A 27,802-nucleotide genomic window follows, 5' to 3' on the forward strand; every position below is an offset into this window, starting at 1 on the left:
TGAAAACATACAATAGGTTGTATTTACGGCATTCAGTAGGCAAATCTTGTATTAATTTGGATGCATTTCTCTTTATTATACCTGCACATAATGTAGCCTTTTGAAGCAAGTTTTTCACATGTTCTGGCTTGTTACAAAGTTATAATAAGCAGAAAATGGGTGGGTAGGAGGGGGAACCCAGAAGTACTTTTGAGTAACTCATTATTTTTAACATACTAGGCAACTGTTATGGAAACACATCTGTATGATTTTCACAGTGGATATAAAAAAGATACAGTTTGTAATAAAGAATTCTTACCCAAGCAAGAGGGTGTTTCTCATGGTGTTGTCTGCTTCTTCCAGAAATATTTGGCAGAGACATTGCTAGAAGTTGTTTTGTAGTATTAAGGCCTAATACATGTTCTACTTAAAGGTGCTTAGTTTAGATAGCATTTGTGGCTGTAGTTGTAGATATTTATGCTCAATTAGGGACCGACATGTAAAGGGTACTTGTTCAGTTTACTGTCTTCAAAATATTTCAAGATCTTCAGAATGTTCTTCCTGCTATTGTTAATTCAGAGGTGCTGACACTGGGTATACCTACTACAGTTTTAAACCAGTTTTGAACCTGGTGTCTCCCGGAGAATCCTAGCAAGTGTACTTTGGACAGAGTGTTGTGCTAAAAGAGCCTTAGAACTATAGTTACCTTGGGAGAGGGCATTCATGTTAATACAGCTAAATCCATAATATAGTCTTAGGAGTCTTTGTACACAAATTGTATACACACATAGCCTCTTTGCACACAAATTGTATACAATGGTTGCACGCACAGGTTGGCACTCCCATGGATAACCATATTGTGTGAACTGGTTAATCATGGATATTGGCATGTAACAACTCCCACTAATGCAGCTGCTAGAAGCGCTTCTATGTCTATGGGAACAGTTGCTGGCAATATTTGCGATTGACTAATCTACACCATAGGGATGCGGGCGGCGCTGTGGGTTAAACCACAGAGCCTAGGACTTGCCGATCAGAAGGTCGGCGGTTTGAATCCCCGCGACGGGGTGAACTCCCGTTGCTCGGTCCCTGCTCCTGCCAACCTAGCAGTTCAAAAGCACGTCAAAGTGCAAGTAGATAAATACCATAATTTCGCCCTATAGGACACACTTTTCCCCCTCCAAAAATGAAGGGGAAATGTGTGTGTGTCCTATGGGGTGAATGCAGGCTCGGGCTTCCCCCGCCCCAGCCCCGCGCCTGGGGGAAAAATAATTTTCCCCCCCCTTTATTTCTCCCCCCAAAAAAACTTAGGTGCATCCTATGAGCTGGTGCATCCTATAGGGCGAAAAATACGGTAGGTACCACTCCAGCGGGAAGGTAAACGGCATTTCCGTGCACTGCTCTGGTTCACCAGAAGCGGCTTAGTCATGCTGGCCACATGACCTGGAAGCTGTACGCCAGCTCCCTCAGCCAATAAAGCGAGATGAGTGCCACAACCCCAGAGTCGCTCATGACTGGACCTAATGATCAGGGTTACCTTTACCTTTAATCTACACCATATATTTGTCCTAGGGAATTAATGCCTGGGAGACAGACTGATGTGTTCCTAAAATGTGTTTTGTGAAGGAGTGAAACTTCAGGGTTTGTGTACATGTTGCCCTGTTGCTGTATGTAGAACCAACAACCCCATTTGTAATTAGGTAGCTACACACATATTTCTATGGAGAGGCTTGAAGTAATTGAGAACTCTATTTTGCTGTGGACAGATGCTGATGGCTAGTACTCTGGAGTAAATGAGAACAAAAGCCTAATGTGTGCATAATTCCAAAATGACAAGACCAAGCTTTAATTGTTATACCTTCTAATCTACATCCTGAAGTACTTTGATTTAAATGAACTTGTTGAATTCTATGAGACTAACAACCTGATGCACATTGCTCTCCATTGACCCACATTGTATTGCTGAGAAAGTGGGCATAGTGTTGCAGCTTAAACTGTATTAAAACAAATTATATAATTTTATCTTGGTTGTGGAACACTAGGTAGCCCTACTGAGAGTCTTTGAGCGCCACATAAGCCCTTTGTCAAGAAAAAAGATATTCAGAAGATCTGCAGGTGTGCATTCCTTTGTCTTGAACAGAGGGAGTTAGGATTTTGAATATGTTACAATATTGTACACTGAATGCGTGCACTTGGGAAGTGGAGTCACACCTGCTACCCCTCCCCTCTCCTCCCCATTCAGCATCACTATTAAAAGAGCCTATTCATGTACAAACAAACTGTACCTGCATACGCTCTGTATAAATGCAATTAGAAACCATGCTTTAGATATGCATATCTAAAGTCTTCTAGATGATGTTCTGAATGTATGTAGAGAACACATGTAGGTACATAAACAGAGGCATTATGACTCTGAATACCAGTTGGTGGGAATCACAGGTGGGCAGAGTGCTCTTGCACTCATGTCCAGCTTGCAGACTTCCCACAGGCATCTGGTCAGCCACTGTGAGAACAGGTTGCTGGACTTGGTGGGCTGTTGACCTGATCCAGCAGGCTTACCTTACATTCTTTGGTTTTTAAAATTCGTTCATTGGGCACCAGTGGAAATGATTCTGCTCTCACCACCACCACCACCCAATTCAGTGTACAGTTGTACCTTGGAAGTCAAACGGAATCCGTTCCGGAAGTCCGTTTGACTTACAGAATGTTCGAAAATCAAATTGCAGCTTCTGATTGGCTGCAGGAATCTCCTGTAGCCAATCAGAATCCGCAGAAGCGCTGTCGGATTCCAAAAGAACGTTCGCAAACCAGAACAATCACTTCCGTGTTTGCGATGTTTGAGAGCCAAAACGTCCGAGTTCCAGGGAATTCAAGATCCAAGGTACAACTGTACACAATTATAACAGTCCTCTTGTACTCAGAACCTGACAGTTTGAATTGACAAACGTGTTCCAACAGATTCACATGTGGGTAGCTTTAAATGGTATTCCTAAGACATGGAATTGAATTATTTGGCTCTCAAAATATCAAGGCAGATACTCACTTTTTAAAATATATATATATATTATACAGTTCAGTAAAAAAAATAAAAATAAAGCAGATAGCTGTAATGGGAAGTTTTTATTGTTTGATGTTTTACTGTGGTTTTATACTTTGTTAGAAGCTGCCCAGAGTGGCTGGGGCAACCCAGTCAGATGGGCTGCATATAAATTATTATTATTATTATTATTATTATTATTCCCTTGATACCAACTGCTTGATATAATGAAATATTGATATGTATATTTGTGCTTTCAAAGTGTCTCATAGAATTTATGAACAGTTTGTGGTTGCCAACATTCTGCAACCTGGTAGCATGGCCTGTCTGGTGGTAACTTTCTCCAGGGCAGTTTTGGAATCCCAGTCATGAATTCCCTCCCCGCTGAATTGTGGCTGCTGCCACCTGCCCCCAATCACATTCTTTCCATAGGCAGTGAAAAACGTATTTATTTCTCTGAGACTTTGGCGAAAGTGGCCCATTATTTATCTCTGATGAATTGGATTAAAAATGTAACAAAACAAATAAATTAAAAGTCCCTCCTCACACTTTCCAGAAAGTAAAATAGATATATGGATTTCCAATAAGCTTTGGAACAACTCTTGAGTTCTACCCCATATTTGTTTGCTATGTGCATACAAATATACCGGGGAATTATCTCATGCAGATCTCATTGAAGTCCTGTTCCTTAGCAGTGCTCTCTGCACCGGAGAGGACCCTGGTGGATTGTGCCCTTGGATTTTTAGCCTGTCCTATGCACTCAGATTCTGCAGTGAGTACTCAAAATACGCAGTTTGACAGGGAGGTTGATCAGTCACTAAAAGAACCCAGCCACAGAAACTTGGCCAGAACAAATCATCCTCCACTTGCTTGCCATGCACATGGGTAGAATAATAATATCAAGCCAAGTAGCTTGGGCAAGATGTTAAAACATATTGTATTTTAATGTTACTTATTAATTAAACTTCTACCACTTTTCCAGTTGTGTATTTCCCAAGATAATTCTTCATGACAACATTATATGATGAAACAGAATGCACAACAAAAATAAATGAATGAAAACGGTAACAATGCCGCCAACCCCCAAATCACTAGCACTATACAGTCAGGAGCCAGAGGTGTAAAACCCTTTACAGCCAAGGGACCTGGCAGCCGTAAGCATTTGATTGACCTCTAGAAGAAATGTGCAGAATATTGATGGTGTTCACATTCTACACAGAGGAATCTTTTTTAAAATACTGCATTAGGTGAAAGAGTAGCTTTGCCAATGTATTAAATACTTGGCAAAAAAAGGTGTTTAAAAATTAAGTAAATGTTGTTTAACAGAAACATACAGTTGGAAATATTTTCCAATGTTTATGTTCAGATCTCATACCTGCCTGGCTCCTCTATGTTTGTTTACTGTGATACATGATTTATATAAATATATTGCAAATTATTAACTCCTTACAAATTTCAGGGAATTTAAATTTAACTAGTGACTTCAGCCCATAGTGGTCCTGCTGTGCAAAGGCACATGTTCCTTACCTAACTGAATCTAAGAAGATCTCTGCAGGATCAGACAAAAGGTATGAGCACAGTAGTAGCCTCTTGCTCACGATCCCCAGCAAATAGTGTTCAGAGACATACTGCCTCTGATACAGGACATGGCACACATAGCCATCATGACTCAAAGTCCTTTTTTCCTCCATGAATTTGCCTATTCTTATTTTGATCCTTGAAAACGGGCGCTTTTACCTATGTAGGAAAACGCCGCCACAAGTATACAACTGGAACCTGTCCTTGTGTCTGAGGAAAGTTTTTGTCGCATGAAAGACTGATAAAGAAATAACTTAAAATTGGCATATTTATACTATGGACAAGGAACACAAGATTTTAAACTGTTCTAGGCCACTTAGAATTTGTATAGATGTACAGATAGGGTGAGACAGAATGGGTCGGTACCTTTATTTCTCAGTGTGTGAGGTTTTCTCTTTGCATGATGATCCTACCACTTCTCAGTTTCAAAGAGATGCCTAATGTATTAGAATTTTAAAAAAATGGATTTGGTAAAGGCTTCATAATTCATTTTTGTGACTGCAGTGGTAGACACATATCTACTTTTACTGCACTAGTTTCCAAGGCCAAATAATACATAAGCCATGGCAGAGAAGATTCAAAGGACCTTTCGCATGGTGATGGTCACTGAGTCACGTGAACAGTTTCATCCTGGAAGGGAGAGTTCATGCATGGATTGTTTCTGCTCCACCACAGTTCCATGAGTCCCCTCCTCTAAAACTACAGTGTTCCTGTCATAACAGATATTTAAATTCATCCTTTAGTTATTTCTCTGGCGACTCTTTGTCTACTGCAAGGTAGAAGTACTTCAGGAACTCATCTTCCAATTTTCCTTTAACTTGAAAATGAATTTGGCTGAAGCCTGTAAGCTAGTGCAAGCCCCATTCAGCTCTGGGTTAATTGGGGCTTCTCTGCTTAGCCCAGGTAATCTCTGAAATGGCAGATCAGAATCTTAACTGAAAGATTACTGTGCTTCCACTTGCAGGTTGGTTCGGCTCTTTGTTCTTTGGGATATTAATGCTTACCCAATTTGCAAACTTCCTTTGATATCTGAAGATGAAAAAGTTCTAGACAAAGGCAAAGCATTTTTCTTAACTATATTTTTCTTAACTGCATTGTGACCTGTCTGGTATTCTAGAATACACAACTTACTTACAAGGGGCAGATGGTATCTTCAAGAGAGAAATTAAAGTTGGTAGGAAGCAGTTGAAAGTGGAGCCTAAAAGAGTGCATGTCTAGGGCAGATTCAGCTGTGTAGTATGCACCGAGTTTGGAAAAGTAAATGGCTACTTTCACTGGATCTTCCCTTTCTGCATAGTTTATGCTTCTTGGAAAGGGTGGTGATGGGGGCAAACTGCTTGATACACCTCCCTTTCCCTTTGAACATACTAATAGCTGTATAGAAAAGAGCAAGCAAAGTGCTCAAGGACCTGGAGCAACAACTCCCCTATGAGGAAAGCCTACAGTATTTAGATGGGGGGCGAAATTAGTAAAGAGGGGCATGATAAAGGTGCATAATATTATACATGATGTGGATAAAGTGGATGGATATAAGTTTTTCTCCTCTTTTAATACTATTATGTGGGGTCATCCAATGAAACTGAATATTGGAAGATTCAGAACACACAAAAGTACTTCTTTACATAGCAGACAGTTAAACTATGTAATTGTCTCCTACAATATGTAGTGATGGCTGTTGTCTTGGATTGCGTTAAAAGGAGATTAGACAAATTCAGGGAGGATAAGACTCAGTGGCTACTAGTCGCAATGGCTGTCTTCATCCAACTCTATTATTTTCATTGCCATGATCCTACACTTTGTCAAAGGGAAACTTCCCACCGGAGTAGAATTCATATATTGAACAGATGGAAAGCTCTTTAATCTGAGTAGGCTGAAAGCAAAGAGTAAGGTTACCGTAACTTCCATCATAGAGCTTCAGTATGCTGATGACAATGTGTAAGCTTTCGCAGAATCTTACGAAAAGCTTGGCCTATCACTCAACATCCAAAACACCAAAGTGCTGCACCAACAAGCACAAAACAACCCCTCTGCAGCGCCACAAATCCAACTCAATGGTGTGACGTTGGAAAGTCTCAATCACTTCTCCTACCTCAGCAGTTATCTTTCCACAAGGGCCAACATTGATGTTGAAATCTAGTATTGCCTGAGGTCTGCGAGTGCAGCTTTCTCCCAAATGAAGTGCAGAATGTTTGAGAACCAGAACATTCGCAGGGAAACCAAAATGCTTGTTTACAAAGCTATTGTACTACCAAGCTTACTGTATGCTTGTGAAACATGGACGACTTATAAGCGCCATCTTCAACTCCTTGAAAGATTTCAACAACGGTGTCTCTGAAATTTTTTTACCTATAACCTGGGAATGCAGGGGAACTTGCCTGATTATCATCTTCCAAAGCAACTACTCTATTCTGAACTTTAAAATGGAAAGCGTAATGCTGGTGGTCAACAAAAGAGGTTTAAAGACTCTCAAGGTAATTTGTGCTTCCACTGGAAGGACATGTAGATCCAGAATTGGGCTCCACAGTCACTTACAGACTCACTGTTAAGACCGTGTATTTGGAAGACAATCTTACTCTGCTATGCGTGATCACTAAAGAAGATGATTCTGCTTCCAGAATCAGTGGCCGTATGCCTCAGAATACCTCTTGCTAGATATCTGTGTGTTTGGTACCCAGATTCAGCAGGATCTTTCTGCATGTCATGTTTCATAATAAATGAAAGTTATTTCAAAGGACTCCTTTGCAGTGTTCGAAACTCCCATTGTTCTAGGCGCATTTTGTGACCGGGAATATCATTAGTGTGAGCAGCTTCTAAGCTCTGGGCGCAGTACTGTGGCTAAGATTTCATATTAAAACTGCAGAGTTGAAGGATGAGAGGACCTTTTTCTGCCTTCCAATTTCCAGCTACTCCGAAGACTGGAGAAGAGACCCTCTTAAGAATATTAGGGGGTGGGCAGGGGAAGGACAAGACAATGTGAAAAATGAACATAATATTTTAGCTGCAGTTCATTCATTTTCAGCTTTGTATTATTTAAAAAAATTGCCTAGACATTTGGTTTTGTGCCCATAATCTAGGTATAAGGTGCCATTTAGATCCTAGCTTTCATATCTCAGTTTCTAACACTAATCTTTTGCTGGTTTCCACTCATTTACTTAGCATTTATGTGTTTTTCCCCTTTCTTAGGTTGTTCGATGTATGCACAGCATCCCGAACAGACCGAGAGACGAAACTAACACTGGTGTTTGAACATGTTGATCAAGATTTGACCACTTATTTGAATAAAGTTCCAGAGCCTGGTGTGCCTAGCGAAACTATAAAGGTATCAAAGAAGGGTAGGGGAGGTTTGTACATAATTTTATGGAATAATATGCTAAAGACAAACATACAGCGGAAGCATTTTCAGGACGACTTCTATCTGATTAAGAGGAGATTAAATTAATTACCTCTCTCTCAAATTCAGAGGCATTGGTTCTTATAAAAATAATTTATAATTAATTATAAAAAATGCTCTTCATCATGGTTTCAGCTTTTGGGTTGAGAACAAGTGGTTTGAATAAACCAGTTTGCAGTGTTCATCTAAAATCACAAACTACAGTTTGTTGTAAATCAGAATCAGAAGCTTCTAGTCATACCCCCATTCATCTAAAGGCTGGGTACATATGGGGAAAGAGGAGGAAAGTGTTGATGAGCCTGAGGCTTCCCATTGCTTGTGCTTGTACCAGCAAACCATGGTTCACAGCTGAACTGGGCCTCTGTATTTATTATCAGCCTCTAGTAAAGAACCATAGCTCAGCAGTAGAGCTCATGTTTTGTAGACAGAAGCCCAATGGCATCTCAGGTAGGTCCAGAAAGAGCATGGAACTGCTTTTTGGAAAGTTGCTGCCAGTTGATTGGGGTAGCCAAAGTGCTATCATTCAAATGTTGGTGATCTGCAGTTTTCATCATACCAGATCTCTGGTCATGGTTGCAGAGGGTGATAGGAATTGTAGTCCAGCGATATCCGGAGAGCACAATGTTAGCTAATCCTATTGTACCCAGTAGTAAACTATATGGAGCAATGGTCTGACTCAACATCAAGCAGCTTCATATATTTATATGATTTTGTTATTTATTTGCTATCCAGAATATTCCTGTACTGTATTTTAGTGCATTCCACTATCATGTTCCTGTGACTCGTGTTTATGTGTTTTTGATAAGTCTATTAGACAGCTGGAAGGCAGAAAGAGCCTGTCCAGTTTTGTCCAGTATAAGAGGCAGATAGTAATAATAAATTTATTTTATTATTTATACCCCGCCCATCTGGCTGGGTATAAAGGCTTGATGCTATCACTTGGACAGGCATGGTTTTTTTATTTGATTCATATATTTTAAATATTTTAATCTTTCTGCAAAATGCTCATGGTGGCTTGCAGTTAATATAAGAAATACACTGAAACGATGAATACACAAGAGCTGCCAGCAACAAATTATCATGTCCTTAACCAAAAGCTTGAGAGAAAAAACAGGCATCACTCAGTGTCTGAATGATAAAAAGTAAGCACTAGGCAAATATTTATTCAGGGTGGATCTCCATAGGAGGGGGTGCCACTACAAAAAAAAGGCCCTGCCCCAGGTACAACTCAGCCTCTGAAGATAAGAATGCTCAGGGTAGGACTTGAGATCTTAAAGAATGGGCATGTTCATATAGAAGAGAACATCCTTCAAACATTGATTATAGGTCACTTAGAACTTCATAAGTCAAAGCCTAGGACCTTGAATTGTATCTGGAAACAAATTGGAAATCCTTTGTCATCTACTAGATATGGTCATTACATATACATCTGCTATAAAAAAAGTGAAGCCAGCATGCCATGTTTGAGCAATGGGTACTATCTTTAGTGATATACTCAGTGGTGGATGCTGTGCTCCACTATAACTCTGCAACAGGGCATGGGACCAGGCTGCTAGTTATTGCCAGCTCTAAAGAATGCTTGCCATATTTTACCCCATTTCGGCAGCTGTCCATTGTGAGGTTTGCACAGTCTAAGTGGAATGGACTGCGCGTCTGTTGCCCATTCTGTATGCTTTGCATTTTCCATTCTGTCCATAAAACAGGCAACGCATGACATCATTGCATGACAAAGAATCAATTACTGTGAAGATCTGGCTTCTCTGAGAATGTCAGTTTTCAGTGTTGAGGCAAGAGCCATTTGCCATCTGTCACTGATGCTCATAATCAGTTGATCATATTTGAGTATTGGCACAATGCACAAGGTGAAAAACTCCAGGACAGATATATATATAAATAACAGTGAAATAAACAAAAGCTGAGGAACCCCAGAGTTTTAAAATCATGAGCATTGCTAGAATGTAGCAAAAAGTGAAGTCATTGTATATAAATATAAAAATCATTATTTCCTGAAAAGTACATGGATATTTTACATTTGCCTATTTGAAAAACATAGTGAATGTGTTGTGTTACTGATTCCATTTTTACTTTTAATTCTACTGCTGCTTAATTAAGTGCCAACAATCTGGTAGACACTTTGCAGGATCAACAAAGTCCTTTTCTGGCATGCTAAAGCTACAGTCCTGTGTAGTTTTAAGTGGAAATAAGCCCCACTGAAATGAATAAGACTTCGTTCCAAGTACAGGCAGCCCCCAATTTACATGGGGGTTGCATTCTGGGTCATTGTGTGCTTGCATGAAATCAGAAACCCACTGAAAAATCTTGCAAATGCCCCTTTCCACCCTCGTTCTGCCCTTTTTAGTGATGTTTCAGTGATGTCTTTATGACGTTTCTGGTCACTTCCAGGTTCGTTGCTGTGCGCAATCGCACGCATATTTCTCACACCTAAAACGGGAGTTACCTGTAAACAGCATTGGATTGTTAGCATTCAATCCTACTTATAGGCTTAATTGGAAGTGAATTTTACTGAAATCAGTGATACTTAAGTTAATGAGATCAAATTGTCACCAACCTTCTCCAAGCTGAGAGCCTGCACCAAACAGCCTTGCATAATTTAACCCACATAGTTGTGGTGGTCATATGCTAATTTGAAAATACCTTCACCTCCTGTCTGCAGGGGGTGCATGGGAAATCTCCACTTATATTCCATAGGTTTGTCAAATCAAAATTTCAGAATCAAGCACAGGACATCATTAAGGACCTGTGATAGCTATTTGCAGATTAGTAAGGAGCTATAGGATTCTGAAATCAAGGATACCATATTATGTAACTCATTTTTTGAGTCTTCACAAAAACCTTTAATGATCAGTCAGGAATAATGCAATTTCCATATGTGAAAAAAAATGAAATCCTTGCACTTACAAAAAAATAGCAATATCCTGGGACAGTTATTGTTTCTTTTCAAATCCATGCAAGCTCTTTTGGAGGCTATTGGGAAGAGACTAAGAAAACCCAAGCAAACATCTTTTCCAGTTATGAATTTCATCATCATCCCCCCCCCAAGTATATAAACAGTTAAGTAGAGAATATACTTAACTCTCCTATTAAAATCAGACAGATGTGGAGGTACTTAACTTGGTGCTCACTCTTTGAAAACGACAACACCAAAGAACCACGTATACAGAACAGAGATTCTCCACTTCATTTCTTCCTATGTTTGCACACATTTACACAACTGTTCCCTCTCTCTTCGTCACTATTTCTGATAACCAGCGTGCCAGTCCAGTTTCTGGTTCGACGGGTTTCAAATCAGTATACATAGAACTGCCTTTATTTTGAGAGTTTTCCCCATTTTTAAAATAAACTCAAACAAAGTACACATTATGGGAAAGTTAGAGTGTTGCTGCCAGCAAACAGAAAACTACGAATGAAGACATGAATGAAATAACAGAGATGCACTGTTTGGGTGCTTAATCCTTTAGATACTTACCTGATAAGATTATTTTCACTTCAGTAAAGCAGATCTGATATTACAGAATCTAAGAGATATCCACACATTTGGGCAGGGGGAGCATATAGTATAGCCCTCCTGGGACTGCATTACTCCAGAAGGCAGGAAGGTCAGAGGCTAAATATTTGAATGCTTCCCCTATATATTTAAATTCCGTACCAGAGCCATCCAAAGGGTTTTTTTGCTCCCTGTGTCAAAGGACAAGATAGTATCCCTCCCCAGTTCCACATGCAGTGTACAGAAGGCAACCAGACTGGCTGTCAACTCTGACATTAACACTGGCAACACTGTCAGTAGGACAATATTCATAGTGCCTCTGAGGGCCGCAGGCCAATTTAGGGAAACCACACAGCTCTGCACACCTTACTGCCACTTCCCGTCCCAACATCTGTCATCTGAGATAGCTTCTTCATTCTGTCTAATGATAGGGACAGCTCTCCAGACTACACACAGAGTCTTTCTTGTCATAATACTATTGCGTGGACAGGCGGAGTCCCCAGATCCCGCGCGGTCCCCCCGTCATGTGGAATAACGACTCGAGACAACGTGCTATGGGATTAAATTGGCCACAACTTTATTAAATTTCAAATGTGGGTAGACCTTGGCTCAGGCATTGGGCGGAGCCAAGTGAGGATTCCCAGGTAAGATCCTCCCTCTATTGTGTGGGCAGGTAATCCCTCCCCTACTTGGCCTGATCTCCTTGGCAACGCTTCCCCCAGGTGGGATTGGACAACTGACTGAGGTAGGCGGAGACCTCCAGGTATCCCACCTGAGGGAAGGCAAGGCCAAGCCTATGCTGTTGGAGCCGCTCCAGATCTAGGGGCTGCACGCGTCCACGCAAAGGGCGCCCCCCATTTTAAGCGGGGAGCGGTCATTACATTGCAGGGAGTTGGACTAGATGACTCTGATTCTATGAATATTTCAGGGGCAGGGATTTTTAATCAAACATGCACTTGTCACATCTACCCTCTAAAGTGCTGTACTCTCAGGACCATAGAATCAAATGATTTTTCTGGAGATACAGATCTGCTGTTAGGTTGGGGGGGGGGGTTAGTGACAATGGATCAAGATCATTGTGATTTAAAATAAACTCTGGTTTGTTAAGCATGCCAGCTTCATAACCCAAGATTTGAAGTTGTCTTGTTTTGCAACTAAATGGAGTTTATTGTAAGCTGTGATTCCTGATTTATACATGACGAAACTGAATATTGTGGAAGGAAGAGGCTTTGCTCAGTCTCATACAGGCTTCTGCACATAATGCTAAATCATTTTTTAGCATTAAAGGCATCTCCCTACTTACACAGACATTACATTCCCAGGCTCCGTGCATGTATGGGAAATCACATAACGTGGGAAGGGCACTGTTGAGAGAGGCTGGGAAACGTACCTCTCTCGGCAGATCCCACCCATCCCACTTGCCTTCCCCGGGTGGTGATGTGCCCTTGCACATGTGCACCCACCTGCCCTGCCTGCCTCCAATGATCGGAAAGTTGAATGGTGGGTCAGTGGCTCCCAGTGCCCATCACCCCTGTGCAGCCTCTTGGTGCTCTCCCTGTTAGTCTTGGAAGTTTATGGAGACAGTTCCCTTTATCTAGTTTCTCCCCCATCCCCAAGAAATAACATGGCTGCATGCTTGTGGGGTGGCAAGGAAGAGGAACAAAATGGCCACAAGCGAGGGAAGAATGGGCCGGTGGGTGGTCAGAGGCATGGAGTCCCCCCTCCATACTGGCAGGAAGAAAAAAGCCAAGGAGGGTGAGTGAGTGGGGATGGAAAGACACTTGGAGCGACCTTGCAAGCTGTTTCCCTCCAGTTCCCTCCTGTTCTTTTCGTGGCTCTCTTGGCACCATTTCCTGGTTCCAAAAAATTATGCATTTGGCAGCAACACACGTACATGCTGTTGCACACAAGTGGAATGCACACAAGTGGAGTGTTTGTGTGCCTGTGTGTGCAATCCAGGCCGACATGTATTGAGTTGAGATTTTAATTTAGCCAAATGGCATGACAACCTTGCCTTAGTTAAATTGCATCAGAAATCCAGTGCCCCCACTGTAATACTGAAGTAGCACAAAAATGCTTAGCTTTGTTAGCACTGTACCCACCACAAAAAAGGTAGTGGATTGGTGTTAAATGGACATTTTGATGGTATACAGGTAGATATGCTCGCATAAATGCATAGAATCAAGAATATTGTTAATATGTTCCAAGTATTTTATTTCACTTACTCCCAAAAAATTGCTCTTATTCCTTTTCACATGAAATGTGCCCTAGATTTACATTTTGACTAGCACTGAATGCCATTTTGACCAACATAGCTGATGCTATATGTAATCCATCTCAGCATACTTGGTGCAATAAATTCGGCAGACAAAATACATACCATTTGTTTTGCAGTAGGACAGTTCTGCTGTGCAGCTGCAATTTAGAAATCTCAAAAGGCTTCAGAATGTTATGTTACAGCCATTAATGGAGATTCCAAGGAGTTTTCCATCCATTTTTATTGCAGGAGGGAGGTGGGGGGGTGGAAGTGGGGGTCAGAGAGCTGTTGGAATGAGAGGGTGTGTGGGCTGAAGTATGAATCCACATAAAATATTATTTCGTTTGAAATTAACCCAAGACATCCCTGTTTGGATAAGCAAAGAATATATTGTGTTGTGTGTGTAAGAGAGAGATGGAGATCTATTCTAATAGTACTCCTCCCTCTGTGATACAAAGGAAATAGCTGCCGCCCAAGCCTGGACTCCACAGTTCAATAGAAAACATTCCAAAAGAATGCATAGGATGTTATAAATATAAAAAGGAGTTTAATGAAAGAGCATACAGATGTCTTTCATGTATTTTAAATTGGAAAGACTAATTCTGAAACTATAAGAAAAACAACAGTGAGCTACGAGCCATATGCTTCAGATTACTGAAGTATGACTTACACAGGCCTGTCATTCAATGAGAAGCAACACAGACTAAAACAGGAGATGTTGAAAGAAAAAAAAGACTTGTGGGAAGTCAAACCATCTCTAAATATGTGTTTTATTATCTTCGGGTGTTCTTTGCTGAGTTACCACCGTGATTAAAACCAATGCCCTGGCACCAGGAGGATGGGATTCCTTTAAGTTCCTCTTCCTTCCCCACATATGAAGGAAGGTACATAGCAGACTTGACTGCGTAGTGGTGCAGTTTCAGCAAAAGAGGAGCAGCAGATAGAGAGGCGGCTTTGCAGCCAGCAATGCCACATCCACATTTGAACTCGTACTTTTGCAAGGGTGTTAAAGATTGATTTGATACCGAGATTCTGCAAGGTGCTGTGCATGGAACAGAAATCACACAGTTGTTTCCAAGGGGGCTTTCCGTCAGCACTGAAGGGAAGATATTTGCAAGGAAGATCGGAATTGACAATGAGGAACAAGGGCAAGAACATCAAAAGGCAGTGCAAACACAGTAAGACCCAGTTCATATATTACCATCTGAGGCATGGCTGCTGTCATGCTGCCCTGGTAACACTGGGCCTTCTCCGCATAGGTCTTCCATGGTGTAGGGCTAATGTGAAAACAATGTAGCAGGGCTGTAGCATGAAAAGAGCTAGTGGAAGTGGGTCATGGTGATAGGGCTAGGCACATGAATAATCCCCACACCAGTTTTGCTGGCCTGCAGGGGCATGGCCCCTGTCCACATGACACACTTGATACATTACTAAGATGGTATAGGTGGAGTCACACTGCTTTGGCTCTCTACCAGTGATGTAAGGATATGAATTGGGTCATAGGTTATAGTTGATCAGGGAAATCTAAAGCACAACATTATTTGAGAATCTTCTGAACCTCACAACTCAGTTAAAAGGTGGATGTTCCTCCTTCCCTCCGTTTTTTACACACATCCAGCATTCCATGACCACAAAGCATGATCAGTCTCCATTGGCCTCTTTTGGGTTTGGTTTCTTTTCTTTTTTAAAAAAGGATTTGTTGTACTTCTGCAAAACTTGGGGTTCCTGCAAACCTGTACTGGGTTACCCCAACCACTCTGGGCAGCTTCCAACAAATTAAAACCTCAAACACAACAAAGCGTCAAACATTAAAAACTCCCCTATGTCAGATGTCTTCTAAAAGTCAAATAGTTGTTTATTTCCTTAACATCCAACAGAAGGGTGTTCCACAGGGCAGGCGCGACTACAAAGAAGGCCCTCTGCTTTGTTCCCTGTAACCTCACTTTTCACAATGAGGAAACCGCCAGAAAGCCCTCAGAGCTGGATCTCAGTGTCTGGTCATAGGTGGTGCCATTTTGGTTACATAAGTATCAGCACTCAGTACCTAACAATTGGAAAGAAAGAGAATACTGTAATGATTTACATGCAAGATGTCCTAGGTTCAAGCTCAGCATCCCCATTAAAAAACCCCTCAAGGCATAGGACTGGAAAGGAGTTCAGGCCAGTTGATCTAGAGGTCCCAAAGTTTGGATGCACAAATGTTCCAAACTTGACCTGTTAACATGTAATCCTCCATCTCCGCCTGAGTCTCATAAGGCAAGTGAAGAGCAACTTGCTGTATGCCACCTTCTCAAATTTGTTAGTCAGCCAGGGTGGACTTGCACATCTTCCAGTTTATCTTGCAGCCTGAGAAAGCTTCAGGGAGCACAATGCCCTGAGAATTCCCTTGGGAAAGGCTAGTCCCGAGTAGCTTAGTTATGCAGACAACCAGCTCCAAACCAGACATGTTATTGGATATAGTCCTCAACACACATATATAGTGCAGAATATTAGCCTGGAGGAAGATGGTTTGGCTGGGCTGATTTCCAAAGCTCTGAAACTGCTGTGCAAGGCACTTTTGCATTAATCCACAATGGCCAGTGCAGCTCTATTCATGTGTAAGTTCTGGTTCCAAAGTTCTCAAATCTGTTGGTATGAGCTTGCAAGGCAGCAGAGGAGATCGGGGGCAAAGGGCAGGACCAACAAGGCTAGACTCAGATCTCTCCCATCTCCAAAACCAGCCCACTCATATTGTCGCATTCACAGTGGGCTGGGTGATTACTACAGCTGTGTTGTAGTAATCCCTTCCAAAGCACACAAAGCAGTAAATTACGTTTTTGGATTATGATCCAAAGTTCTCCAGGCGAAGCAGTGCCAATTTTGGCCTGCAGTGGTGAATTGCATGGATTTTGCAAACTGGCCTCATTTTTTTCTGTACAATCATGGAACTTTTACTGATTTGATGTGCACAGGCCATAATGTACCTCTAGAAGAGCAAAAACGTCCCGTTGGCTGCAGTAAACCAAAACTGCAAAGGGTAGCATACCTCCCGGGAAGGTTGTAACAAAAGCAAACCCAGTCTCTAAATATCTGAACAGTCAGAAAGAAATTGTTAGTTCATGAGAACAGGTGGCAATTGTATTTTGATCATTTTCATCATTGGCTAACCTGCTTTCCTATCATGTGTTTCTTTACTTGTGCTCTACTTGTGCTTCTACTTTTTAGTTAATGGAAAGACTGTCGATCAGTAGTAGAGCATCTGCTTTGCATGCACAAGTTTCCAGGTTCAACCTCTGGCTGGGTAAGTCTCCAGCATGAAATCCTGGAGCACCACTGCCAGTTATTGTAGGCAGTACTGAGCCAAGTGGACAATGAATATAATAACCCTGCTGGGTCGGACCCAGCATCACTGCCTCCGATTCAGAGACAGAGCACAGCCATCATGGCTAGTAGATGTTGATAGCCTTATACTCCACAAATTTGTCCAACGCCATCCAAGTTGGTAGCCATGACTGCTTCCTGTGGGAACTAGTTCCTCCATTAGCTGAGCGCTGTCCTGACTCTTCCAACTTCCAGATTCTTTGGGTGCCCAGGAGTTCTAGTCATATTGCCTCTTCCTCGCCTTTCCCCTAAAATGAAAAGCCTCAGATGCGGAAACCTTTCCAAATAGGGGGGTTTCTGCATCCCCTTGATCATTTTGAGTACCTTTTTTATTTTCAGTTCTTGCACAGTGATTCCTAGCATGGAATTTGATTTTTTCACTGCTGCCGCACAATGGGTCGGCATCTTCATTGAGCTATCCACTACAACCCAAGGTCTTGATCCTGGCCAGTCACTGCCAGTTCAGACCCCATGAGCAAACAAGCGACCATTTCACATGGGGATTCTGTTCCCGGCCCCCACAGAGTGCATCTAAGAATGCCCCATTTCATCCCCATTCTGTCTTTTTCCAGATCCAAAAGGACCCATGAATCAGTGATCATGTGTGAATTGGACTTACCTTAATGGTCACCACCTATACGTGAAATAAAGGTTTTTTGCCCCTTCATGCATCAGTTTATACTTGTTCTCATTTTCCTTCTTCAGAGCTAGCAAACGGCATTTTTATTTTTGTTTTAAAGGAAGAGAGATAAAATTATTCAGGATGGTGAATTTTACCACTTGCGCTTAGGCAGTACAATTGCAAAATCACAGGTCCACGTAGTCCCTAACTATGAGCTGTGGCGAGGTTTGTCAGCGCAGACACAGCTTGAGAAAAACTTGAAACCACAAGCCTGCAATCAAAATTAAGTAAGTGGACCCTCATGCAACAAACCGGAGGCCTTAAATTTTATGGGTCCTCCCCACACACGAAACTGATGAAGGTGACCCTGATGAGCTATTTAGTGAAGTCATTCTGCATTGTGAACAGCAAACCAAGAGCATTTCTCCAGCAAGAACAAGAAAGACCCACCTCACAGTGATTGATGAGAATGTTATAAAAGTGCAATGAGCTGGAAAGTCATCATCTTGTCTTTTCCTTTTGCCACCGGAACGGCATAGCAGAGAGATCTCTTTTCTTCTGGTTCTGCATAAGGAGAGGTTACATGGCATGGAAATGTGTTACACCCAGCTGCTCACTAGTTTGCAGGGCACACAGTAAATAATACTGTTTAGTATATCTAAGGCACAAAAGAGAACAGCACTCTTTTGATGGTGATTCCTAGCCTCTTTCATTTGCTTTCCAGTTTGCTTCCAATTCATTGAGTGGCATTTTGCAACAGTGCATACTTTAGTGTGGTGGGTTCTCTGATTGGTGGGTTGTTGTTGGGGTCCCCCCCCTTAATTGGCATGAGTAAATGAAAGGTTACTTAGGCCCTGGTGTAGCAGAGGCACTTCAGTTTGTTTAAAGTTGTTTGCTGAACTGAGCAATATCTAAATTAACCCTCTGAATTCATTCCGTGTGAGCTTCATTCATAGCGGGAGAAAGCCCCAATTGCTTACCACCATCAAGATTTCTTTGGCACAATGGTATTTTATTTTGAAAATAATATATTGTTTGGAAACTTGCTTTTTTCATCTTTTAAGGTTTCATTCTATTGATCAGTTCCTAGGGCAAGCTCAAATTATTTTGCATTTTTTCTTCTGAATTCGAAAGTTGTGTTGAAAGTTGGTGCTATACTGACCTTAACACTTGTTCTACGTCTGAAAATGTATTATTTATTTAATACATTTTATACCACCCTTCATCTGAGGATCACAGGGCAGTTTATATTTGCCACAACTTCCTCCTCGCTCAAAAAAAACCTTGCTAGTTGGATTCCTGTTCCTATTAACAAGCTTACCCTTGACAATTTTACCCTCTATATTTCTTGGGGAGGTCCCACACTTCAGTGGGGCAGCATGCAGAAGGTCCCATGTGCATTCCTAGTTAGACTGGCAGAACTGTGAAAAATCTTTTAGATTTTTGATGCAGTGAATATATCAACGCCATATAAAGTCAACTGCCTTATACCAAGCCAGACATTTGGTCCAGTTAGCTCAGTATTGTCAACTCTACACTGACTGGCAGTGGCTCTTCTGGGTTTAAGACAGGTATGTTTAAGCCCTACCTAGAGATGCCGAATATTGAGCCTAGAACCTTCTCCATGAAAAGCAAGTGTTCTTCACTGAGCTCCACAAAGTATTCCAATGTGGCAGATTCCCTCTTCCCCACTATGATGTTTCTTCCCCCATACTTTCCAAGGAGTTGATCCACAGAAAGAATTAGCTTTGCTCCTGCTTTCTGGCCCACCTGTTTTCCTCTCGTAATGGGATGGGCAGTGGAAGAACAGAGAACTCTTCCTCTGGTCCATACATTGGGAGAAATGTGTGGTGCCAGGGAGCAAAAAGTTACCAGAATGCATTTGTGGACAAAGGTTCATCTTCACCCCTCCATCATGTGGCTTTAGCATGGACTCATGGGAAGTAGGTGTGGTTTTGTAGAAACAGTGGTTACTTAACTTCTCCCAGTCAACTCTATATTACTTTATTCAGGGACAGTGAAGAACAAGCTGATTTATTGCATGACCTTTCTCAGTTTCCCAGGAACCTAATCGCTGAAAAAAATAAGTTCAGCCCAAGCCCAAGGGACCACCTCTCACCGTTATGGCCACAAATGTGTACTTACCCATAACAACTTATCTTGAAGGTAACTGTCATAATAGTAGGACAGCCCTAAGCAGATTCTTCTAGGTCTTAGATTGCAGAGTTTGAGAACCTCTGGTCTGAGCAAGTTAGACGTCACAGAAAGGTGTTCCATATAAGAAGGTTGTAAGGTTTGCACATGGGTAAGTATACTGCGACTAAGATCAGTCCACAAGTCTATTTTCATAATTCAAATGCCTCGTTGAATTTCTGCCGGAGTTGTCTTATGAAATTTGTGTCATCCTAGTCCACCTTAATATGCAGAGTAAGAAGGTGGTGAAACATTCAGATGCTCTTATTTGAGTAAACTTGATCTCCTGATCTGAAGCTGCTTGCAAATGTTTTTTTCCCTCCCCCCTTGGTGCATTGTTTCAGCTTCCTAATCACTGACCAGCTGTCTTGTTAGTGAATAGAGCTGTGGGCCCCTTGCCATGTTTCATGTGAGGTCTTGGCTGGGTGGCCAAGCAGGCAGCCTGCAGCCACTGTCAAAGCAATTCAAGAGGTATTGGCACAGCAGTGCCACCATTAATTTCTGCTTGTCACATGCTGTCATGCAAGTTACACCAGAGAGGAAATGACCGTTGAAAAAAGTGTGCTTGTGGCACTTTGTCCCCTCTAGACATTATCCCTGAGGTTAAACAAGTGGATACAATTAGCTGCTGTCCACAAACAGCTGTTAGGAAAGAGAAACCCAGATCTGGGCCCCATAGCCATGTGTCTTTCCTGTTGGTGAGGAGAGCCTGCTATCAACATCTGCCATACTTTAACCCTTCATTGAGGTGTTAATTTCGGCTGTATAGAGCCAAATCAGTGACTGACGGCAATCCTATGTCTGTGTGTTCAGAACTAGTCCCATTAGTTCAGTGTGACTTACTCCTAGGTAAGTGTACGTAGGATTGCAGCCTGTGAGCTGTAGTTCTGAATCAGTAGACAGGATACAGAGTACTGAGTGGGTTTGCTCGAGATGCACGGCCAATAAAAACACACTACTCTGCATTTCATTCCCAGAAATGTGCCTGTTTGCAGTACTACTTAGTTCAGGAGCTTTAATAATTGTATAGTTTTCATGATCACATTTACTGGTTTAAAACAAGTATTTATTATTCAGGAAGACCTCTGGAAATGATAAGTAACTAGGAGATTCCTAAATTTCCTTTCAGCAGGCTTAAGAAAGATTCACTAAAATCTTTTGGTGAATGGCCTGTTAGTCGTCTGGCAGGATAAAGATAGTATGTCACATCATGGCTGATGCTCACATTCAATTTTGGCATGGTAAGATCATCACCATGTTCTTCTTTTTTTTTATCTCATCAGTTTGGAGTGGCCAGTATATTTTCCTAGAAACAGTATCAAGGGTAAAGCTTAAGAACTAGCTCCTTAACATACCCTGTCAACTGTCAAAAGTGCATTCATAAGAATTTTTCACTGTGTGAGATTGGTGAGCTTATATCACCATGCCCACAACAATTTGTGTGGAAATAGAATATGTAGAAATTAGTATTCAGAATGACCTTGGCATAGTTAACCTTTGTCTCGTACAACTCCCCGAGCTCTCATCTGGGAGCTTTCCTTTCTTCTCCCAGTCTCCTATCCTGTGATATCTTCCTTTCTCTGCCTCTCACACAGGGTCTTTCACCTGCCAACCATCACATTTTTAGTGTTATGAAAGAAACTAAAATGTAGAATTGTAGATGGAGACTCGGAATGGTACAGGTGACAAAACAGGTGCATTTCCCCCCATTTGTATGCATTTGAACATGTAAAAGACAGAAGCAGTAAACATGATCACCAAATACCTGTGAATATTCTGTGTTGCTTTGGTTTGGATTTTAATATTTATGGGTCATTATAGTGATCCGATTCATTTTTTTTTTAAATGCTACAAAACTCAACCCTTCGGTTGAGCAATTAAATGTTGTGTGTGTAAATTATCATGTTGGATTAAAAGAGATGTGGGAATCCTGTGACTCCAGATGCTGGACTTCCATCAGCCCCAGCTGGCACACTCAGTGGCCAGGAATGATTGGAGTTCTACCGCAACAGCATCTGAAAGACCGCAGGTTCCACACTCTTGGATTAGATAATGCGTTTCAAATGTGAAATTGATTAAGGAGGCTCAAAAGCCTTGAGTGCTTGCAGGTCAAAGCTCTTGTGACTGTGCCAAACACCCCTGTCACCCTTGCATTTAAGTCTTGTCAACTCTGCAGGTGTGAATACAGGAGATGGCACCTTTTCAAGGCACTGCTTTCAAGAAATTTGCATCAGGTTTTTAATAAATCTTTTTGGTTATATGATTCCTCATGTTAAAAAACTGTTCTGGGTGCTTTATGAGTAGAAGAATGGTGTATAAATAATATATTATTTACTAACTACATGCTTTTAATTGTCAAATGTTAATAGCCTATTTTTGTTGTGCAAATTCTAATAACATAGAGACTTATGTTTATCAGCTTGCGCATAATCCGCCCTATATGAAAAGTTAGTCTTACTAATGTAATTTCTATTGATTTAAATGAGACCTAAGTGCAGCTAGCTAATATAAACATATCTCTTCAAGATAGCTCAATTTTTTCCACCTATTGATAGAAACCCTCTTCTGGCCTAAAGAGGGAACATAGGTTGAGTGGACTACGGGAGAGGAGGGGGAGCCCCTGAAGCTGCGTGAGTCCTCTGGCCACTTCATGTGTTTACAGCAAATTTCTGCAGCAGGAAGCTTTGTGTATCTAGATGTTTCCCGTATGAATGGGACTCTTGATCTTTCAAGGTCTTTATTCCGTGGAAAGCCTCCATGAATGCACAAGGCTCCCCATTGCAGCACTTTCCTGCAAACATATAATAATAATAATTTAATAATAATAACTTATTATTTATTCTCCAGCCACTCTGGGCGGCTCCCAACAGAATTGATGATGGTGATAAAAATGTGCATTAAGGCAAATGTGCATTAAGAGGGCTGTTTGTGTATCTAGGTACACAAGCATAGGTACAATTATCAGAACCATGTGCATGTTTACTCAGGAGTAAGTCTCACTACCTTAAATGGGGCTTAATTATTGTATATATATCCTAAGTGTATATATAGGGTGCCCTGTCTATATATTTAAGCTGTGCAAAAAATGACATACTTTGTTTCTCATCAAAACTCTCAATTGCTCACCCTTAGGACATGATGTTTCAACTCCTGCGAGGGCTTGATTTTCTGCATTCGCACAGAGTGGTCCACCGTGATCTGAAACCGCAAAACATTCTAGTCACCAGCAACGGACAGATAAAATTAGCCGACTTTGGCCTTGCAAGGATCTACAGTTTTCAAATGGCTCTTACATCTGTGGTAAGTTTCAATGTGTTCTTTCTTTAAATCTAATTTCAGGATTTAGTTTCTGTCACGGCCACCCAGGACTGGTCCCAGCTCACAAGAGACCTCACTCCGTTGCAGCTTATTTACAGGAAAAGTTTATTGAAGATTTCTGCTTCTCATACAGTTCAGCATTGTGGCCGTACGTCTGCCACGTTAGACCGCTGAAGTCCCCTCTGACTCCTCCCCTCTTCCGCACCAACTTAATAGCCTGGCTCTAGACCACCTCTTCCTCTCCTTTCTTTTCCGCAGGGTCTTCCTGCCCCCCTGGGTTCCCTCTCTCCGTGACTCGCCTGAGGCTGAATCCTCTGCCGCCTCTTCCCCCCTCTTTCTGGCTTTAGGGCCGGGCTCCTCCCCTGAGCTCTCTCCACTTCCGCGCGCCTCTACGTTTGAACTTGGCGCGCGTACGTTGCTGCTGACCTTTCTTTCGACCGCTACACCACCCCCTGCTCTGCTCTCCACCCTTTCCGGCTGAACACCCTGCTCCAACCCCCTCTCTCTGTTCTCTCCTAATCCTGCTCCCTCCGAGAGGCTGACGACTCCACCCCCTTTACTCCGTTCCGGCTGAGACGTCTCTTGCTTCCTCTGTCTTCCACTGGGCTCCTCTCCGCTTCTCCCTTCTCCTCCCCTTTGCTTGATTAAGGTAACCCCCTTTTGAGAATCCTCTGACTCGCTGCTCAGACTCGTGGATTCCCTCAGAATTCCGTCATCTTCTTCCTCATCCTTCTGCCCCTCCTCCCACTCGCTCTCCGTCTCCTCTGTCATCTCCTCCTCTCTCCCAGAAACCCTGACATCCATCCCCCCCTCGAAGCCCCCCCTTCCCCCCTCCCGCTCGCCGGGGACCGGTTGTGGAAACTGCGGCTCTTCGGGGGTAGGCTCAGGATACAGGTCGTCTACGTCAATGTTCTCCGCTGGCAGTTCTGTGTAAGTGTATTCGAAGTCGGGTTCTTCCCCCAAATGCTTCTCAGTCTCTGCTTCCATCGCTACTTCCTCCGGTGCTGCCCGCCAAGGACCTATCAGCCACCTCTTACGCCATTCCTCCTCTGGCTGCTCCTCCCACCAATAAGGGGTTTCCGTGTCCACCCCCGAGCACGATCCCCTGGGCGGGCTTGATTCTGGTGTTCTTTCCTCGGGGGAAGAGAAACCCCTGAACGTGCTATCAGACAATGTGGGTGTGAAAAGCCAGTCATCAAAGTACTCAGCTGGCATGGGTCTATGTGGGAAAAGTGCATGGAACTCTTCTTTCAAAAGGGGTTCGTCTAACTCGTAGCCTGGCACCCAACTATTAGCAGCGGCTGGTGTGCCCTCCCTGGCGAGAAAATATTCAACTCCCTCCTCCCCCCATCTCGAGTCCAGTATCTCTGTGACCTCGTTAAGAGGTTCTGGTCTTGGCGATTCCCCCCTCTCAGGCGCCCTCCTACGTGGCTCTGGGGGTGCTCCTGACTCTTGAAACCTGTGTGGGGTTTTGTAGGGAGTGAGCACCGACCTATGAAAGACCGGGTGCACCCTGGAACCTTCCGGAAGGGCTAGACGAAAAGCCACCGGATTGATCTTAGCCTCAACTTGATATGGCCCTAGCTGCCTGTGTCCTAACTTCTTCACAAAGAAAACAGGGCTGCCTCCCGCTGCTTTAGATTCCTGGATGAAACCTCGCTTGAGGTTATGGTCTATGAACTCCCGAAGCTCTTGCAGTTCGTCCTCCGACATGGAGTACAGCTTGGCAGCAGGCAATTGCGCCCCTGGCACTAAATCAATCGCGCAGTCGTAAGGTCTATGAGGCGGCAACTTGTCAGCTTCCTTCTCACAGAAAACCTCCAAGAATTCCTGGTACTTGTGAGGCACTGTTTGCACCATACCCAGATGCAATGGCTGCTCAGCTTCTCCTCCCTGATCGGTCTGAAAGCAATGCTGAGCACAATACGATGAACAAAAGTTGATCTGCCTCTGGTACCACGCAACCGCGGGACTGTGCCTCTCCAGCCAACTCATGCCTAACACGATGGGTGTGTCCGATAAGTGGGTGACATTGAAACTAATAAGTTCTCGATGGTTGCCAATCTGCATCATCATGGGAGGGGTTTGCTGCACCACTTGCCCCCCCAGCAACTTCCTGCCGTCCACCGTGACCACGTTCAGAGGCGTCGTTGCAGGCAGGAGCGCCATGTTGTGCTGCTTAACGAACTGCAGTCCCATGAAGTCGGCGTTGCTTCCCGAATCGATCGTTATTGGAACCTCGAGGAGTCTCCCATCAGGCAACTGGAGTGTTGCTGTGAGCAGAACTGCCGGTTTGGGAGGCAAAGGGTCCACGCTCTGCAGTGATGCTGGGGGCTTGTCTACAGATCCGCCTGGCTGAGCCCCAGTAGCTCTGCTTCCAGCCAGGCACTGTCGTTTCCCTGAAGCTGCTCCCCTGGTTGCACCTCTGCTGTTACAGTTGCCAGCGCTGCAGTGTGCTTCTGGAGCCTCTGGGGGCACTCTTTCGCCATATGGTGCGCACTGTCACAGATGTAACACTTCCTGGTTCCTCTAGGAGGCTTCGCTTTGGCTGCACCAGGGACAGGGCTCTGGGATGGCTTCTGAGCCCTAGCACCACCAATCTCCATTGGCTCCTCTCTGTCCTTCCCCATTGGCGAGGGGTGCGCACGGCTGAAGTCCCTGTGCACAAAAGGGAGAGTCCTTGCTTGCGCACGCGCTTGGGGCCCGTCCTCCTCGTGCCACGGACGCCCCTCATGTCGAATTCCAATAGCTAAAGCCCGGTGCACCACGTCTTCTAGGGTCTGGGGTCTGTCCCCCCTAGCGATCTCATCCTTGATGGGGGGGCTCAATCCCTCCCAAAAAAGATCTCTGACCGGCTTACTGTCCTTTGGCCAATCTAAGGCGGTGAGCAATGCAAAAAACTTAGAGTGGTATTGGCGCACAGTCGCTTTCCCCTGCCTCAGCCCGTGCATTTGACGGCGCGCAATGTCCACATCCACAGAGGATTGAAAACAAGAATCCATCGCTTTGATGAACGCAGTTGAATCGCGACGGGCCGGTCCATCTTCGCGCCACAAATTGCGTAGCCAAGCCCTGGCCTCCCCATGCAGGTGCGAAACAATGAACCCCACTTTCTCCTCCTCATCTTTAAAATCGTGACGGAGTAAGTGCAGTGCATATACAACGTCCGCTCTGAAATTGGGATAGTCTTGCAAGTTGCCATTAAAATGCGGAACTAGGGCACCCCCCCTCCGTCCAAGCGCAATGCCCTCCGCTCTGGATCCTGGGGCCCCCGCCTTGTCCGCGCGCTCCCACCTTGCCTGCAAATCCTGGCACGTCTTCTCCAAGTCGTCATTCTTCTTCTGCGAAGCAATGACTGCCGATGTGAGAGCGGTAACCTGATTCCGCAATGCAACCAGCTGCTCCTCAGCGCTCATGGCTGCTCCCGTTCGTGAGCTTCGCAAAAAAAAATTTTTGCTTTCGGAGAGGGGACTTACTGTCACGGCCACCCAGGACTGGTCCCAGCTCACAAGAGACCTCACTCCGTTGCAGCTTATTTACAGGAAAAGTTTATTGAAGATTTCTGCTTCTCATACAGTTCAGCATTGTGGCCGTACGTCTGCCACGTTAGACCGCTGAAGTCCCCTCTGACTCCTCCCCTCTTCCGCACCAACTTAATAGCCTGGCTCTAGACCACCTCTTCCTCTCCTTTCTTTTCCGCAGGGTCTTCCTGCCCCCCTGGGTTCCCTCTCTCCGTGACTCGCCTGAGGCTGAATCCTCTGCCGCCTCTTCCCCCCTCTTTCTGGCTTTAGGGCCGGGCTCCTCCCCTGAGCTCTCTCCACTTCCGCGCGCCTCTACGTTTGAACTTGGCGCGCGTACGTTGCTGCTGACCTTTCTTTCGACCGCTACACCACCCCCTGCTCTGCTCTCCACCCTTTCCGGCTGAACACCCTGCTCCAACCCCCTCTCTCTGTTCTCTCCTAATCCTGCTCCCTCCGAGAGGCTGACGACTCCACCCCCTTTACTCCGTTCCGGCTGAGACGTCTCTTGCTTCCTCTGTCTTCCACTGGGCTCCTCTCCGCTTCTCCCTTCTCCTCCCCTTTGCTTGATTAAGGTAACCCCCTTTTGAGAATCCTCTGACTCGCTGCTCAGACTCGTGGATTCCCTCAGAATTCCGTCATCTTCTTCCTCATCCTTCTGCCCCTCCTCCCACTCGCTCTCCGTCTCCTCTGTCATCTCCTCCTCTCTCCCAGAAACCCTGACAGTTTCGCATAGGTGTTGTTTGGTCTTTATTTTAGAACAACTAAATAAAGCAAAAGATACCTGTTACTATTTGAGAAGCGTTACATTTGAACTTTATCTGAAGCGATTGCAATTACTGCAGGGTGGTAAATTATTCCTACAAACTGCTGAATCTGACTGCTTAGTCCTGTACTTGTTTCCGTGGAAGTAAGTTCATGAAAAGTCCAGTGTACAAAGAATCAAAGCCTGATTGACATTCCAAGACTATATACAAAGGTGGACTTCCCTGAATATTATGCTTTTGCATCTTTTACTACTTCATTAAACTGTTTTAATATGCA

General features: G+C 43.6%; 1 protein-coding gene across 4 annotated transcripts in view; it reads left to right on the forward strand.

Moving 5' to 3' along the window:
- CDK6 (cyclin dependent kinase 6) overlaps nucleotides 1–27,802 on the forward strand; it is a 114,353-nt gene that overhangs the window by 27,020 nt on the left and 59,531 nt on the right. For all 4 annotated transcript variants that reach the window (XM_081931266.1, XM_081931268.1, XM_081931267.1 and 1 more), the window contains exons 3-4: nucleotides 7,778–7,913; nucleotides 23,055–23,222. In XM_081931266.1, coding sequence (XP_081787392.1) covers nucleotides 7,778–7,913; nucleotides 23,055–23,222 — 304 coding nt within the window. The remainder of the gene's footprint in view (nucleotides 1–7,777; nucleotides 7,914–23,054; nucleotides 23,223–27,802) is intronic.

This window comes from Podarcis melisellensis, assembly GCF_964234715.1.
Source record: "Podarcis melisellensis genome assembly, chromosome: 12".
NCBI lineage: Eukaryota > Metazoa > Chordata > Lepidosauria > Squamata > Lacertidae > Podarcis > Podarcis melisellensis.